This window comes from Amphiura filiformis, unplaced genomic scaffold (genome assembly GCF_039555335.1).
Source record: "Amphiura filiformis unplaced genomic scaffold, Afil_fr2py scaffold_597, whole genome shotgun sequence".
NCBI classification, from domain to species: Eukaryota; Metazoa; Echinodermata; class Ophiuroidea; order Amphilepidida; family Amphiuridae; genus Amphiura; species Amphiura filiformis.
The window spans coordinates 1199165-1218063 of NW_027306061.1; the positions used below are offsets into that span (position 1 = coordinate 1199165).

General features: G+C 36.1%; 1 protein-coding gene across 1 annotated transcript in view; it reads left to right on the forward strand.

The window, feature by feature from the left end:
- LOC140145738 (uncharacterized) overlaps window positions 1–16884 on the forward strand; it is a 35578-nt gene extending 18694 nt beyond the window's left edge. The window contains exons 16-29 of the mRNA XM_072167417.1: window positions 710–985; window positions 1600–1817; window positions 3194–3351; window positions 4052–4125; window positions 5414–5656; window positions 6333–6504; window positions 7210–7298; window positions 9031–9114; window positions 9814–9954; window positions 10130–10339; window positions 11005–11130; window positions 11772–12404; window positions 13398–13515; window positions 16113–16884. Of these exons, the coding sequence (XP_072023518.1) occupies window positions 710–985; window positions 1600–1817; window positions 3194–3351; window positions 4052–4125; window positions 5414–5656; window positions 6333–6504; window positions 7210–7298; window positions 9031–9114; window positions 9814–9954; window positions 10130–10339; window positions 11005–11130; window positions 11772–12404; window positions 13398–13515; window positions 16113–16216 (2646 nt within the window). The 3' untranslated portion in view covers window positions 16217–16884. The remainder of the gene's footprint in view (window positions 1–709; window positions 986–1599; window positions 1818–3193; window positions 3352–4051; window positions 4126–5413; window positions 5657–6332; window positions 6505–7209; window positions 7299–9030; window positions 9115–9813; window positions 9955–10129; window positions 10340–11004; window positions 11131–11771; window positions 12405–13397; window positions 13516–16112) is intronic.
- Window positions 16885–18899: the final 2015 nt, after the last annotated feature.

Here is an 18899-nt window from a genome sequence, read left to right on the forward strand (position 1 = left end):
GTGCTGTGTCACCCCATATTGCGCGTTTAATAATCGGCATAATGTTGTTCTCGCCGCTGGTCTCGCCTACGCCTTAATTTTAATTGTATTATCATGTTTGTTCTCGCTGAGGGTGACGTGCTGGTAACCTCTCCCCTCAGCAGGGTGTTGTGCCACCCCATATTTCGCGTTTTATTTATTATGTTTCTAGCTGAGGGTGACGTGCTGGCAACCTCTCCCCTCAGCAGGGTGCTGTGCCACCATCATATTGCTGTTTTCCAAGCTGAAATATTTCTCGCTTCTGTCTGATTTGATCTTATTCGCCATTTAATAATTATTATGTTTTATATTGATCATGTTGAACTTGGTTTTTGCTATAATGAGTATAATGGCCTGTAAATATAATATGGTCATTGTTTTATTGCTTACTGTATGTATGCTGTGCTACCATGCGTCTTTCACTTGGTTGGGACCCTTTGCTCGTTCTTATTTTCTCCTTTCCTTGTGAGGGATGCTTGGTGTAGCCTAATTAATCATGTTAATGTAGTTTGTATTTTAAGGTGTATTATTTAAGGATTTTTGTACACTTATTTAGTTTTTACTTTTATGTATGTGTGCTCTGTAAAGCGCATCGAGACTTCTGTATGATGCGCTATATAAATCTCTTTTATTATTATTATTATTATTATTTGTCTTGTGTGCTCTTTATCACTCGTTTCATGTAATGTAGGAAGCCAAAGGTCAGCTTGAGGAGCTTCAGTTGCAGAAGAGAGATCTAACATCGGCTATCAGTGAACAGCGCTCAGAGCTGGCGATGATACGCAGCAATGTAGAACAAGAAGAAAGCGCCCTCAGACAGGTACAATCATCCATGGATAAGCAACAAGCAGAGCTGAAGCACACATTGGAGATGATACAGCTGGAGAAGACAGAGTTGGAAGCGCTGAAATTGCAACATGACAACAAGATGGCCGACCTGGAAAGGACGCAACTTGCTGGTTTAGAGGTAATGCAAATTTGTTTAATGATTGGAGCCAAATTATATCAAGTATAAGGTCGTACATCAGTAAAAGTTTTCCAGTATTGGTAAAACAACACTGTTTGAACCCTAACCGCCCTGAATCCTACAAAACCGTACAGTTTGGGTGCCTCCCCTTCAGCAGATAGGGGGGCAACGCATAGGGCACCTCCGACCAAGGCCCCATGAAGGGTGTTAGGTTTAACTTGCAGTTCTTCTTGCGTTCTTGAGGAATCAAGTATTATTTAAAGCCATAATGTACAATTTTAATTTTGTTATTCTTCACTCAAAATGTTGAAATAATATCAGTAATAAATGTGTGGGAAAGGTGAAAGAAACCCCATTGGCTATTTTGGTCGTTGAAAATGGATTTATAGGAGGGACTTGATGAATTATGACATTATATCCAAAGTGCTCTGTTGACCTGACAAACACATGAAATTTGACCCTTCCATTTAGTTGGCACATGTGTAAACATTTCAAATATGCTGAAAAAAATCAGGTTTGAAGAAAATAAACAATTTTATACTGGTTGCAAAATCATGCAAAATGCCTAGTTATATATCAGCCTACATTGTCATTTCCATTTTTTTTCACCCCAGGAAAAAGCCAACTTGGAGAAGCTCGAAACTGACGCTCAACAACTTCAAGTAGAGGTTGAGAGAACCAAACAGTTTACAGGGAAACAGAAAGAGGAGAAGCGTCGACTTGAAAGAGAGAGGCAGTCACTGGAAGACAACGTCAGAATCATGGAAAAAGAGAGGGATGTGTTGAAAGGCAATTGTGTTGCCCTGGAAACTAAACTTAACCAGCTTAACAGGTTGGTTGAAATTTGCAAGTGTTCTCTACAGGTTACTCACTTTAACACCAGCCTAATAGCCAGTATCACTGCTTGTAACTTTGCTGTTGGGCTGGTATAATTGCAGAATTAAATGCCCGACTGGCTTCTTTACCATTTTCACCCTGATATTGCAGTGACATCAACGCATTGAAGCAGCTGTTTCGCTTGTGCATCTATGCGGCGTCTGTAAGCGTGTGCACACCAGCGCTTTGAGCCAACGCTAGCGATATGAGGCTGCGCCCAATGGCATGCGCACTGATGTCACTGCCACATCAGGGTGAAAAATGGTATAGTCAATTTAGCCTGCTCAATAGGTGAAGATTTTGTGGAACTATTGGACTAGTACTTTATTATTGCTCATGACTACGTTATGTATTAGTAGTGCTCTGTACCTTCACTAGCCGATCTTTACAACCTTGACTTTTCAGCTACCCGTAAACCACTGAATATGACAATCTTTGTGTAGTGTTGAACTTATTTCCAAAGTCCTTATAAAACTTTTTATTGGCTAAAAGTTAGGCAAACCACTTGTTGCTCAAGATGTTTTTCTATGAAAGGGACATGCAGATATATTCAAAGTAATACTGTTTGACTAACTACGCCAAAAATTGATCTAGATATGAACATAAAGTCAATTTGATGATAATAACTCATAGTGGTATCTGCTAGCATACATTAAAGCCAAGAATTGTCCGCGTTGCGGAAATTCCGCGAAAATCGCAAAATTCCGAGGTAAAGCGGAAAACGCATTTCTGACAAAAAAATTTTTAAAAAATAAGCAAAAATGACCTAGAAAAAGGACAAAAAATACAATTGAAAAGAAATAAATAAAATACTAAATGAAATGGGTCTTCAAAATTCATCAAAATAAAGTAAACTCCGTCATAGATTTACCGTACAACGCCTGTCCTACCTCCCATTGCAGCCATGATACCCAATCACCCATCCCAACTTTGCAAATCGCAATGATCGTCACAAGATTCTTGTGAAATTTTATTATATCAGAAATGTGCTAAAATTACAAAGCGGAGAAAAGCGGAATTTAGCATTTGTAAAGCAGAAAATTCTTGGCTTTAGCATACATACAATGAGTATGGTTTCCGAGTTTTGGAATTTCTTGTCCTTGAGGACAATGGCATGTTTACATTGATGGGTAACTAAGTCACATACTCTCCATATTTGTTCCATGTGCATAATTTATTTTAGATTGTTATCACTAAACTTGCTGCTGAGCACATTGGACTGATCCCATTTGACACAATAATGAACATGCAAAACAAAATTATATACCTGTTTGTTAATTTATCTATTTATTTATGATACTTATTTGTTTTGTTTTTGTTGTTATTTTGAAGGCAACATCAACATTCAGAGGGTGACATTGAAGAGAGAGCAGCCAAGTTACAGCAGCTTAATCAAGGTCTGACCGCTGCTGTGAAACAATTGGAGGAAACTAATACCAGGAGAAATACAGCTAAAAAGGAGCTGCATACCATCAAGAACCAACTCAAAGGTAACCATGAGCAATTATAGATGTTTTCAAATTGAAGTTTTCCAAAGAGAGCTGCTGTATGTTTATGATAACCCAGTTTGTAATAATACGCAGTTGTTGGGTGCAGGACGAACGCTAGTTGCACTTTGCATAATACGTGTCACTGGCAAAACACTTATGTTAATTTACGCTCGGATGCTTGCGTACGCGTTATTACGCTGTGTACGGACCTGGTGGATGTGACCTGGTTTACAATTTTGATTTGAAGTGGTCCCAAGTTTGGTTTATCTGGTTTGAGAAGATGAAATATTGTACATATTATTGTAAATATGATATTAAAGTAATACTTGTTTTTACCACAGAAATAGATAGCGAGACCCTGTATATAATAACACCATCAGTTCTTGGGGAAAATTGTTATCATTAAGTCTTAATCGACAGCATGTGGAAACAAATGAATACAATTCTGTGTCAAATTTAGTGATACAGTTGCTCATGTGTTGTTCCATTGGTACGATCAGTTTGTTACGCACCAGCATTGAAAATTATGCCCAATCTACAAGTCAAGAGTTGTGCACAAACAGTGATCATAAATGTATTCCTTGCAAAATATGAATACCTTCAAATTGTTCTCTTTGCTTGAACAAATGAGGTGATAGAATCTCCCTTTTCTGTTGCTTTATCAGATGTAATGTAACTTCATTGATCAATCCTCTTTCAGAAAACAAGAACAAGTTGAAGACATTAAAAGAAGAAGTGGAAACAAGTGAAGATGAAAAACATCTACTTACTCAGGTAAAGTGTAGTTATGAGTTATTCATACTTGTTGTGTGGGTGCATGTGTGTGTATGGGGGGGGGGGATCTGCATGAACATAATATTACCATAGATTGTATGCAAAGATGCAGACCTGCCAACTGTCCCTCATTTTGAGGGACTGTCCCTCATTTGGGGTTTACCAAAGTGAAAAAGAAGGACAGACCTGTTTTCTGAAAATTTCAGTGATGGCAAATTTAAATATAAGACCAGAAAAATGATGCAAATTTCACTTTGAAATTTTGCAGTAGCATTCTCTTTACTCTATTGTGATAAATTTAAACCTGCAAAACCTTCTGAATTCTGAAAGTATTGCACACCTCAAGTCTTTGAATTTGTTGGTACCTGGTTTATGTACATGTACAAGGTTTTGGTCTCAATGTCCCTCATTCTGACTTTGGTAGGTTGGCAGGTCTGAAGATGCACATAATTTTGCTGCTGTTGTGATTGTCAAATGGCCTGACATGTGGCATGCCCAAATTCACTCATATATAAAACATAGCCATTGTGAAATTAACCCTGGTTTATTCACTGTATATGCAGCGGATTTTTATTGTGTTTGTGATAGGCATATAGATTGTTCACATAATTGGTCGTACTGAACTCAATAACTGTCCCGTGATAAACATCAGTGCAAGAGGTTGCATCTGTATGCCATGAACACATTGCCCTAACAGAACTTTGATATGAGTTTGTGGTGTGTGTCATGCTAATGCATATTAAACTCAAAGACAGTATAACTGCAGCTCTGAAAATATTGTAAAGCAATTTATTTGGCTAGTTCCTAGCAATTGTCAGAAAGTTGTTAAAGTGAAACTATTGTGGAACTTTCCGATACACAAAATTGAAACTTGCAAATGGAGAGGGGTTCCAAAAGCATTGTAAAGCAATTTATTTGGCTAGTTCCTAGCACTTGTCAGAAAGTTGTGAGAGTGAAACTATTATGGAACTCCAATACACAAAATTGAAACTTGCAAATGGAGAGGGGGTTCCAAAGGTTTGCCTAGGGTTATAGTGAAAGGTTGGAATTAACCATACTTGGCTTGTTTTGTGCCACCTATTTTATGCAAATGTGGCACCTATTTTATGCAAATTGCTAATAATTCTAATAATGGGCTGGTCCAATTGAAATCCCCACGCATGACCTTAATATCCCACACAGGGAGGGTAGATTTAAAATGGAGTCACATCTTTCATAGGGGTATATAATGGATTTCAACTGGAATAGTCTAATATCTCCATTTATGTGTGATTTATTATGTCATCAGGAGGTTTCGGAAAAAGAGCAACAGAAGTCCGAGGTGGAAGATCATTTGAAGGAGCTTCAATCTACACTCCAACAAGCTGAGAATTCCTTAGCAGAGACTACAGCTCAACAGAGACGTAAGCAAGACGTCCTCACTCAACTGGATGCAGAAATTGAAGAGCGCCACCTGGAGATTGAAGATAAGAGACAAGCGTTGGAGCAGGCACAGGCAGAGGTGGACAGGGAAGAAGCCAAACTCTCACGGGTATGAAGAGGTCTTACATATCATTGATAAGTTTGCATAGTGATGAATAGCAATTCATCTATTCTTAAAGTCATGTTACACATGAATTATCTGGAAATAGAGAACAGTACAGGAATCAATAAATAAAAATGTAGATATTTAAATAAATATCTACATTTACACCATTAACTAACCTATTCCTTATTTCAGCAAAATTCAGTACCAATTTTTTTTTTTTTCAAAAATATTATCCTGTTTTGCCAAAATAAAGCAACACAGCTAAATCCTAATTCATTGATTAGTTCTAACTGGCAATGCAAATCAATTTGGTAAATTTTTTGAAATAAATAAGGTCTTTAGGACGTTTTTCGTATACTGCGACAATCAAGCCTAAAAACTAGTACAAAAACTAATCAAGTTGTGCATTCTTATTTTTGGAAACCACATTTTCTGACATTCTTCTAAACCAATTGTCAAAAATTAACATATGAGATATCTCTTAGCCTATACTCAAGATTCTAATTATGTAATCTTAGAATTTTCTGACTATAATTGTGCAAAAATTTGACTTTTATTGCCAGTTAGAACTAACTAAAGGATAAGGCTTTAGCTATGTTTCATCTGGTAAAACAAGATAATCTACTTTTCCAAACTTCAGTTTTATGAATATATCCATATTACTTGTTCTACTTGACAGCTTATAGGTGCCCTGACAGTAGAAGCAGAAGGTATTAAAGGGGAAGTGGCGGCTAAAAGGCAAGAATTAGAGCGTATGAGATCAAAGGTGATATCCATGGATAAAGAACTAGAAGAGAAAGAGATATCAGTACAGAGGGTTACACAGACATATGGGGACATTAATCAACTCAGTAAGTAGTGCACCTGAGATCAATTAAAAAAGTTTGTCACATGTAAATGCTGACATTTGTTCCTTGAACTTATAGGTAAGGAATAAGGTACCCCCCCCCCCCACTTGTTCATTTAAGAGGAACATTAATTGTCAACATGCAAATCCGTTAAAAAAACCAAATCGTATTGGAAATCGCAAATTCTCAGAAACAGGAAATTTTATAGTTAGACCTTAATTGTGACACGATCTGGTCCATGTGGGCCAAAGGCGGCAAATTTGAAATTGAGATAAAGGCAAAGATATGGAGTAAAAAAACAATAAAATACATAAGAAAATAGACATCACGAAATTTCATAACTTTAGAAACAAATATGCTAGACCTTTGGTGTTTTCAGTATATGATAGCCTAAATGTTTGTATAAGGTAATAATTATAGTAACTCAATAGTAACTCAATTTTCAAAAATGCCTCCTTTGGCCCCCATGGACCCCAATTGTGACATTATCTTCTAATGAGTGCCTCTTTGAGGTATTATTTAGTTGCTGTTAATTCAACTATTATTTAGTTGCTGTTAATTCATATATATCTAAAAATAATTGGGTTCATGATATATAAACTACTGCGGCTTTATTCTTTTTTCCTCTATCTCTAGAAATGATTGCATAATTCTTTTCTTCTTTTCTGTGATGTATTTACGTAATGTATTCTCTTTTGTGAAAAACAGGAAATGACCTCCATGAGAGGGATGAAGAGAAGACAAGACTTGCAGAAGCACTCAACTTCTCACACACAGAACTTGACACACTAAGAAAGGTATTCTTGAGATTCATAGAAAACAGGTGGTTTATTTACACGCATCTTGATACCCCATTCCCCCAATTTTGTTCAATATTAAGAACACAGCAGTAGTTTTAAAGAAAAAAACCTAAATTTAAAAGTTGCTCTTACAGTGATCAATGGTTATTTTAAGTGCAATCATTGTGGCATGTAACACCTGTCATTATCTTCATACTGGATTCAAATCAATACAATTTACTGCAACTGTTAAATTATTGAACAAAATTGGGTGAATGGGGTATTAAAATGTGCATACATAAACCAACTGTCTTTATGTGTTAAAATATTGTAAATACGATTATAGTTCTGAAGCAATAGACATATTTGTAGCAGCTGTGTTACTTTTTGTGAAGGCTTTATTCAAACATATGCTATATTTTTATGCAGCCGTTTGTCAAGCTATTGCTTTGGTTTTTACTACATGGACCAGTGACTGGAATGCACAATGTTAAGTTCTCACCGTATTTTGATGCAGTACCTGTATAGTTTGCTCTCAAGGCATTGCATTGTGTTCCAGTTGCAGGATATTTCATTGCACATCGCTGCATCCAAACTGTGCCCTTCCTTATGGCATTGAGCACAACTCTTTATGTTAGATGCACATCCTGGGGTGGTTTTGCAGAAGCTTTTTACCCATTTCACCGTTACTACAATTGTATCTTAACTACAATTCTCGGCAAGTGTACTTACTGATGCACACGCCCTATTTATAGCGTAAAAAGAATCGGTTAACGATGCTACATGGCTTGTTCATTGAATGAGATGCCAATATTTCATGACGTAATTCAATCAGCCAATCAGGAATCTACTTCTGTGTTCATGCAGTAAACACACTACATCTCCAAAAAAAGTGTGAAGAAACTGTGAGGGCAACTTGCAATACGCGGATTTAGGGTTTCTCTACCGGAAGTCAATTTTTGCCAAAATTCCTTCCCATTGCATAACAAAGGGGATTGATTAACCGCCTACCTGTATCTATTGTTATGCAAAACACTTATAGCATTGTGGGAAGGAATTTTGGCACAAATTGACTTCCGGTAGAGAAACCCTAAATCCATGTATTGTTAAGATACAAGCAGTAGACCTATGTACCTTTCTAAATTTACAATGGATTCTTTTTGGATATTATTTTTCCAAATTTCAAGCAGACTCACTGATATGCACCTCAAACATGGTGTGCAAGAGTACAATCTTTATTTATAGATGATCTTCAGCTAGATTCATAATTTTAGTACTCACTTGTTGAGATTTTAAAGTGACAGAAGAGAAAATATTGCTCTTAAAATGAAACATGCATGCATATGATTCCTTAAAGGAGTATTTCGTGATCCTAGCATCCTCTTTTTATGACATATTTCAGTACATATCCACGAAAATGCCTATTCCCAAAATTTCAGTTGATTCCGATTTTGCGTTTGCGAGTTATGCATGATTATGTGTATTACACTACTCCATAGACAATGCGTTGTAATTTCGTTCTGGTGCACCAGAACGAAATTCAAATTTCACGATATCTTTGCAAAACGAATTAATCTGCAAGAAATATTTTGTACTTGTACATTATGTAGTCAGAGGTTTCCAGTGATATAAAAATCTCAACTTTTTTTGAGAAAAGTGGGGGGATGAGGCTGTGGATCACGAAATGCCCCTTTAAGATGGTGAATATGAATACCATTAATACTCAAATTGAAATTGGTTTCTATTCCAGGAGAAACGAGTGTTTGAAATAAAGATGAGTGAACTGAGAAAAGAAGTGAATCAAATCAAGGACAAAATGAAACAAAAGCAAAAGGTAAGAAACTCCCCAAGATGTTTTACATTCTAAATAAGAACCATCTTGTATGCTCATAGCAACAACAAACAAATAAATTAAATCTGATCTACTGGGCTTTCTTGTTTGGAGTCGCTATACATCACACCCTATCCCAGATACATCTTTAGGCTGACTGATCTTCTGGCAGATCTAAGCATGCACATGGACTATGCCATATCAGCACTAGCACTAGCTGCCTATACACCAGGATGGTAAAACTTTCGAAAGTCCGAATTCACATTTAAGAGTCCGAATACAAAATTTACTCACTAGAACACAAATTTGAATTGATATCTTTGGAAAGGAGGTTAATAGTAACATTTCCATCTGCCCGATTTTGAAATTCTGTTGGCGTTTTTTCTTAACAGAGCTTAAAACTTCAAATTTTAATTTTAGCTGTTAAAACAGCAACCTTTTTGAATATTATAGTCATTTCGACTTATAAATTCCAGCATTTCCACCTCATTTTACTTCTCCCAAATACTAGTAGTTCGTAAATATTTGTTTAGAAACGCAGCTAGGGAAATACAGCCAAGCCAGTAATTTCATGGCACAGCCTTGACTAACAGGCACATTGTTCTGCATTGATGTATGATATAATTCTCCAAAAGCAGTTAATGATTATTTTGGAAATGCTTGGTAACTGACAACAATTTTGTTTTACTGCTTCATTTTTAGGATCATGATCATGACAGACACAAGCTTTTGCAAGAAATCAATTCAGTGAGTGAAGCAGCCGAGGAGCATTCATCTAGAGCTGATAGACTTGGCACAGAGCTGAATTCTATCAGGGAACAGTATATCAAATTACAAACACAGGTAGGGAAGAAGACTTAAAAACATTTTGACTAAATATATGACCGTCTACCACAAATGGGCTGTGTAATGTGTAAAATAAGCTTTACAATGATTTATTATGTCACTATTATGACCTTTGCCTGGTTGGATCAGATTGTGTCACAATTACAACAATGTTTTCATTGCTCTTCCTCAGTTGAATTCTCGAAGTGGTACAACCGGAAGAGATCGCCACCTAACAGCTTCCCTGGAGCAGCTGAAGATGGAGATCAAATCTGAGGTATCTCATGGGCTGAAAGACTTGGAAGTGTCAAGAATGGAAGTATTGGATGAATTGCAGGAGTTACATGAACAGAAAGCTGAACTCACAAGGCAGCTGCAACTGCTGCATTCAAATTTACAGGGTGTAAGTATATAGCATTAGAAACATAAGATTGAGTTTGTATAACAAGACAGATACCTCATGATCACATCTTTTACTTCCCAATATGACAAAGAAATTGGGGAAGTTTATAGTTTCTTCTTGTCACAGTAAATTACAACAATTCGTCCCCTTGACCTTGATTTGGATATTGTTATACTTCTCATTCATAAACACTTGAGAATGTTCCTGCAATCTTATTGGTTCTTACCCGTGTGATATGACACCTTAGCGTGTGTATGTCGATGCGATACTCGTACGCGCTATTTTAACCAATCGGAGGCGCATAGCAACAACAGGACTTATTCCTTGTGAAATGTAGGATTTAATTTGATTAAAATTTGGTATACCTATGATTAACACATTTATTTGAATTGAAGTGTTTAAGAATGAGAATAAAGGTATTGTTTTTAGCCGCTGGAGTGCATATATCGTCTCATATAACACGCGACATCATTATTTTTGGCGTAAAACAACTCAGCTTCGCCTTGTTGTTTTACTTAAAATAATGATGTCGCCCGTGTTATAGGAGACGATAGATGCACTCCAGCGGCTAAAAACAATACCTTTATTCTCTAAATATTGCATATAATGCAGAATAAGTCATTAAATGATAATAATTCTTTAATTTCTATCGCTCATTTGTTTAGGCTCGTTTGGAGTCTGAGATCGACAGGGATGAAGAATATCTGAGAGACATGTCACATACTCAAGACAAAAATTGGAGGAAGGAAGAACTACATCAGCAATTGGAACAAGAGCAGGATCAACTCAAGGTAATTTTGTTTTAAACGAGTCAACTTCTGTCAGTCAAAATTAATGAGTAAATTTTCACTGGAAAATTTTCTGGACACGTGACACCCATGGGCGCAGACATATTAGCATTATCGAATGTGACCCCGAACACAGGAAGAATTCCTCTTTTGATGCAAAATAAATATTTTTGAAATTACGTTTTGATGATATTGTGAAGAAATTAAGATTGCATAATATTCGATAAATTTCTATCAAAATGCGGCCAAGAATACTATTCCAATTCAAAATGACGAAGACTTGAATAGCGAGGTCACCGTCAGGAGTCAGGCCCGAGGTTACACTCACATTGATATGCATTGGTCACGTGTCCAGAAAATTTTCCTGTGAAAATTAACCCATTAATGTTGACTGTCTGTGTTCTCCATGTAAACCTTGTTGGGTTTTGTTTTGGGCCTCGGTATTTTTCCTCGGAGCTACCGCTCCCTCGGAAAAGTACCTCAGCCCAAGACAGAACCCTCCAATTTCACACAATGACCTCAAAATCGACGGTGCACAGTTATTATTGTCTAAATGTGATTTCAATATAATGAATTAGTTGTTGTTTTTAATTGTAAGAACTAATCATTTTTTACTTTTTATATACTTTTGTTTTAAATTCCAGCTGCAAATTCAACAGCGTATGTCAAGACAAGCTAAGATCTTGGACGGTGTCAAGCAGAAATCGCAAACAACACTGCACAATTTGAAAAAGAAACTCCAAAACCTGGAGGACCTTGTCAGCAGCAATAGTAGATCTAGAGCAGAACTTGAGGAAGAACTAGATATAAACCATGTCTTTCAATCAAATGGCAGAGGTCAAAGTATTCAAAACGGTGAATCAGGGGACAGTGGATCTTATCCATCAATCAATCATAGATCTGAATTTCCTCAACGTGATGCATATTCATCACAGCATGATCAACCAGAGAACCAATCAGAGTGGACATCAGAGATGACACAACATAAATTAAGAACTGACCAATCAGAAGATTTCTATGCTAAAGGTGATGCATATTCATCATCTCATAGAAGTCGAGCTGCCCAATCAGAAGCGTTCTTTGCTAAAGGTGATGCATATTCATCAGAATTTGAAAGACCTGTGAGAAGTATCTTAAAGAGATCTCATTCTACTATTGATGATCAACCAGCTGTTTACAGGCCAAGGAGAACTGTTAGTAGTACACGTGATGATGAATTTGTTGGCCATAATTTTAGAGAAAGGAGCTTGTCGGAAGTGCTGTCACGACAAACTGAAGTAAGTATTTGTAAATGTGAAAACAAATTACAAAAGGACAAAAAGGCTCTTATTTTGTGTAAAGCAGTTTAATGAAGTAATCAGAAATTATACATGTAACATTGATTTGTATTACTTCTGTATAAGAAATATGGCGTGCCCTTGTGGGTCAGAAGCCCACATAATGGCTTTCTGTATTACTAAATAAGGGGTGCCCTTGTGGGGCAAAAGCCCTCATAATGACTTTATCTGTTCTCGCATTGTGAATATTAATAAAGTAATAGGAAGTGTGATGTGTTGACCCAATACGATATTAATTTGAGCTTGGGCGAGCAAAAATGTTCAAGTTCAGATTTGATTGCATGTAACATGGTGCAAATTGAATACTTCATCCAATTTTTACCAAACTGTTGACTTGCAAGTCTGAAGTTTGAAAATGTCATAAAATGTAGACCAGTATAACATTAGTTTGAGTTTGGGCAAGTGCAAATTGGCAAGGCCCATGATAGATTTCAGAACTGATGGCCCTCAATGAAAGGTGGCTCAAATTGAATCCTTTATCTAATTTAGACCTCATGGGAATAATAGTAAATTCCTTGCAAGTCTTAGAAAGTGTCACAAAATGTGGACCAATGTGACATTAATTTCAGCAATTTAGATTTGGATAAATTGACACTTAGCAATGGAATGTTGTTATAACATGGCTTTTCCTCAACCTCCCTCTCAGAACATTGGTGTGACAGGTTGTAGGATGGGTATGGAATACTTAAAAGAATTCGAAAGAGGAGCCTAATCCTTTCATGAAAAAATTCCAACTCGTAGAAATTTTCCATTGTGTGAAATCGTAATATTTCCCTATATACTTCAATACAAAGTTTTACTCCAGTAAGACTAATAGATGGAGCAAAATCCCTGATGTCCGGCTGACAGAATAAAAGGCGTAACAAGTGTCTGACTTGGAGAATCCTGATCAAGTATTAATCACAAATTGCACTCTCCATAATTTGTTCACAGGATAACATCCCATCTCAGTCATCGCATCCAAGACCATCATCGCCATCTCATGCATACTCCCAGCAGAGACATGGCAGGAGATTGACTTCCCCTCAGAGACCAGAAAGAGATACACAGAGTAAGTGAACAAGTAATTATAATCAACTGCGCACAAAAAGAAGAGGCTGCAGTATCTTGGAGATCGTAATTTTGATGGTGATTTATAAAAGCAGTAAGATTGATACAAATGAATGGCTTATATTGTTAGCTGCAGTGCTGCAGCTCACTTGAGCAAAACCTGATTTTTAGGTCGTCCAAAGGAAAAGATTTTATGACACCTCGAATCATTTGTCCGTCAGTGTGTCAGACAGTCAACAATTATGCAAGGCTTTTGGTTAAAATTTGGTCTCATATGAACACTTCAAATCCTATTGCAACCGAACTGTGGTCATAGCTGCATTATAAAATAGTGGTGTAAGATTGTAAAATGGGTTGACAATGAAAAAAAATTGTTTCATATCTACGGACGACCTATCTTGGACCGCCATGCCTATTTTTATGTATAATAGTTTGAGTTTCTGAATGCGTTGATAAAACCGCATACCTTGTGGTTAAATTTGCACCTTCAAATATACAAACTGTCTCAAAAGTTAGGTCTTAGTAAATAGGAAACTTTCTCTCCTGATGGTACCTGAGTACAAAATTTTAGACCATTTTCTGCGATTCCATTCCTCTGATTGGCATCAGATGAATCAACCTTCCTTTTATGTGTTATTTTTTGTGGGGAGTTGATTGACAGAGTTGTCAGACACAAAGTCTTTTGAATTCAGTCTTTGATTTTAACTGGAGTTTAATATTTCACCTGTAATGTAATTACTTGTAGTAATAAGGGAAAGTGCCAGCTTGAATTTCTTTTTGCATGCACCTAAAGTGATAATGGTTTTGCATGCAATGTAATTCAATAATAAGGGATGTCTGGGCTACTCCCCTTGAAGAAAGTATTAAAATTCTAACCACATTCAAGTTTTAATACCAACCTCCAACAATTTGTGGAATTGAGAGTCTGACAAAGTGTCACAAAATGTGAACCAATTTGACACTACAATTTTATAATTTGTGACCAGCTCCAACAAAACTCGGAACAAGTCGCCACGCATGTTTTTAGTTATATGCCTTTAAAGATGACATTCCCTTAAAAAAAATGAAATATTGGAATTCGTAATATCATGGTATTTGACTGTAGGATTAAGGGAAGGGGTATGAACCTTTAGATAGTATTTATTGTGGGACATTGGAGCACATCAGAGATATCGAATTGCATTCGGAAAACGAAGAATGGCCTTCTGATATCAAATAATTTTGATTTTTTGAAATTTGTAATGTAATACACATTTTATGGCAAATCATTAAAAATTGATATTTTTGATATCTAACAGTACTTGAAGTAAACTTTATAAATCTGATGATTTATACTTATAAGTACTACACCCCTGTGGTAAATTTGTGACTATTTTTGCATTTTTCTCAAAAATAATAACACACTGATAAGAAAAGTTATGTATATTATTGGGGCAAGGAATCCAATTACTATACTGAAATTTCAGTGACTCAAGAAATGCGGTTCAGTATATATGACAGGAAATGAGGTACATCCTAGCGGTACCTTATTTCTTATCATAAATAACGAACCGCTTGTCTTGGGACACTGAAATTCCAGTGTAGTAATTGGATTCCTTGCCCCAATATATATAACTTTTGTTACCAGTGTGTTATTATTTTTGAGAAAATGCAAAAAATAGACACAAATTTATCGAGGGGTGTAGTACTCTTAAAAATGTATGTAGGTGGGATGAAAAGCCGACGATCAATTGAAAATTTTGACCTTTCGTATTGAAGATATGGATTTTTTTCCCCAAACACCAAAAAAAAATAGGTCTTTTGGAAAAAAAATCCATATCTTCAATATAAAAGGTCAAAATTTTCAATTGATCGTCGGCTTTTCCTCCCAGCTACATACACTTTAAGACTATATCATTAGATTTATAAAATTTATTTCGAGGACTGTTATATATCAAAAATTTGAAAAATATCAAATTCTGAGGTGCTCTCATGACCCACAAAAAATACTGTCGAAACGCCATAAACGCTCATTCTAGATCCCTTAAGTGGACCTTCAAATTCTTATTAAGTTATTAAGTCCTTATTAAAAAGAGGTTTATTCAATCTATAACAGTTGAACTATAATAATCCCTATTCAATCGTGTGTAAGGCAGGAAACTAATTTGTCCATTACTGAGAATAGCAATTTGGCAAAAATATCAAGGTATCATTTACAAAATTATCCATATCTTGAAAAGTATTGATGCTATAGCTATGTATATAATTTTGGTATCATTTTAAAGCCTATTGTCCCTTGCTTGTGTATTCAAATCATGAAATGTCAAAAATGCGACTTGTTCCTGGTTTTGTCAGAACGGGTCACAATTGAGTTCTGGCCTGTGAAAATTGATGATCCCCTATATATCAAATCCAAGGACCTGAACAGCCCTAAAAGATTTTGGCTTATTTAAAATACGTATTTGGAGTTGAACAGCAGGAAAAAAGAGTTGGGCACTGCAATAAACAATGAAAGATGAGGCAATTACGATACATGTGTGATTGGTGTAAAAGTAATATTGTCAAATGTCTGATAACATTTTAATTCTCTTTTTTACGCTCTTTCTTATTCAATTCCAGGTACAGAAAGAGATTCCAGAATGCAGGATTTCATGGACTCCATTAAACGTCTCAAAGATGAAAAACTAGCGGAAATGGAAAGGGTTTCAAAACAAGTTAGCTGATATTGTGTGCTTGATATATGTGCTATTGTGATTAAGTAATAAGAATTTAATATATGAGTATTATAGTATTCATATTTAGGTGATGACTGTCATTGGAGAAAGCATAGACTTGTTCACATTGGGCTCATCTATTTGAAATCCACACACCCCTATGGAGACATGACCTTAATCTTCTGCACAGGGGGTGTAGATTTCATATGGAATCGCCCATTCAGATAACCCCCATTTTGAAACTTTGATGGATTATTTGGTATTTAATTAATGACCTATTGTTTTCAAATTGTTCTCAGATTTGTCAGGAATTGGCCTTCTTTTGTAGGTTTTGAGCCAAATTTTCCCATAACATGAAAACAAATTGAGAGAAAGTCTCATATTTATATTAAATTTGGTCCAAAAGCTGAGGCTTAGGAATTGTTATGAGTCCCATTTATTGGCTAAATTGGTATAATATGGGTTCCACTTTCAAAGGCACATCCCCTACCTATAGTTTGATCAGCTCGTAATAGGCGGGAAATGTTAGGCTTTTACCACTACGCCGAAAAGTAGAACCACGTTCAGAGTGCTATTAGACCTGTCTAGTCTAAATTTTGTGTGTTAAAGAAAGTAGACAAAGTATAGGACTTGGAATTAATAATTTGTGATGATTCTGGCGAGATGTCACAAGAAAATTTTCAAAATAAAATATTGATATTAATCCGCTAATGTTATAAGGCCCACCGATTACGAGCTGATCAAAGTATAGTCCAAACTCCAGGTTTTGCTGATTCTTCTAGTGAGCTGAGGTGTGCAATTCTATGTTTCTGAGCCTATGTATTTACATCTCAGGTTTAGAAAGAAACAAATTTAAAGTATAGAAGTTTAAACTTTCTCCAAAGAAGTGATTAAAAGAGGATGGTATATTTCATGACAATGGGTTATCTCTGTCGAAATCCATACACCCCTATGGAAGACATGACCTTAATATTCCACAGAAGGAGTGTTAATTTCAAATGAGGTTACTTGAATGAGTAACTTCATTCGAGAACAAATTTGAGAAATAAAGGTGTTGTCTTCTATGGGGTGTATAGCCCAGTGTGGGTGTGTATCCAAGAGGACACATTCAACATTAAGGAATTTTTACAAATCTGCATTAATAAGTGCCTTCAAAATCTTTTGATGAGGTATTTTTTAAATTTTATTTATAACATTCGGCCGAAGCCAGGCTAATCCCAATAGTGCTCAGAGGCTACTAAATTTAAGGGATGCCATCCGGATATGACGGGACAGGGATATGGGAAGAGGTCCGATTTTAGATGCAGGAGGAAAACCGGAGCACCCGGAGAAAAACCTGCGAGGACGAGCATGGCTCGGCAACCAAACTCACATTTGGCGCCGCGGGGAATTGAACCCGGGCCACAGTGGTGAGAAGCGAGTGAGAAGACCACTACACTAACCCGCCCTTCCTTTGATCAAAAAATGTAATATTTTGATATTCTTTGATAATTGTCAGTGCAATTGAAATTTGAAATATGTAAAAAAGGTCCCAGTTTATGATGATCATGTGCAACTATGCAGGCTGATACAATATCACATACATGGTGATAATGTGCAATATGTTGTCATTGTACAAGTAGGTTTTGGATTCTTTCTTTGAATTTAGAAACAGTGTCCCAAGGTTAGATAAGGAAAATGAATAGCATTTTGGGATGGTACAGCAAAATAATGTAACATTTTCAAATATTATTTGTTGATCCTTTATTTATGTTTTTGTTAAGTGTCAACTCTGTACCTTAAAACAACTTAATGTAGGCCTAAAAAGAAGTTTGTATTGCTGTTTCCAACCAACCCAAATCATTGTTTACCATCATATTTTGTGGTGAATTTGAGGTTTTTAATATTGTATGTAGCAAAAATAATACAAAAAAGTCTTTTCCATGCCCTGGTTGGGCCTGCTCAGATGCACCACCAATTGTATGATGGTAATGAAACTTCAGTTGCATTCTATTTCGTTATCGTAAACAGCTTGCTCAGGAATGTGGGTGAACCTGAAATGTGTGGAATGCATGCAAGTTGTGAACTTGAGAGGGTACATAGATTATGTGTTGAAAAAGAAATTTATATTTGTTAATATTAACTTCAAAAATCTACATGTAGCCTTGTTTTGGGAACACCCAGTACTTGCACTATTAAAATGGGGTATATAGTCAAATTTGATATGACCAGAAATCAAATTTGATTCTGTCCTTGTCAAATTTGATATTCGGATATTTCTGGTGGAATTGGATTAAAACCATTTGTTGGACTTTGTAGTAAACAAAAGAAGGAATTTAGATATTGATACCATATTCAATATTGAGTGAGCGATTTATTTGTCAAATATGGTTTCAGTACCTTTATTGTGATTTCTTCTTGGCAGCAGCAAGTTTGATACTTGCACTGAGACGTTATACAAATATTAACTAACTGTCTAATGAGTGTGATGGTCAAAATATAATCATGAGGTGAAAGATGGATTGTTCCATTCCACAATCTGATTCAATACATCTTTTACCTCGTGATTATATTTCAACCATCACCCTCGGAGACAGTTAACATTTGTATAACATCTCAGTTACGTTTTCAGGACCTAGATTTTGTGCCAGTTTGCGAGAATCAAAACACATATTTGACTCACTTCACTTACTGCATAATTCAATGAAACAAA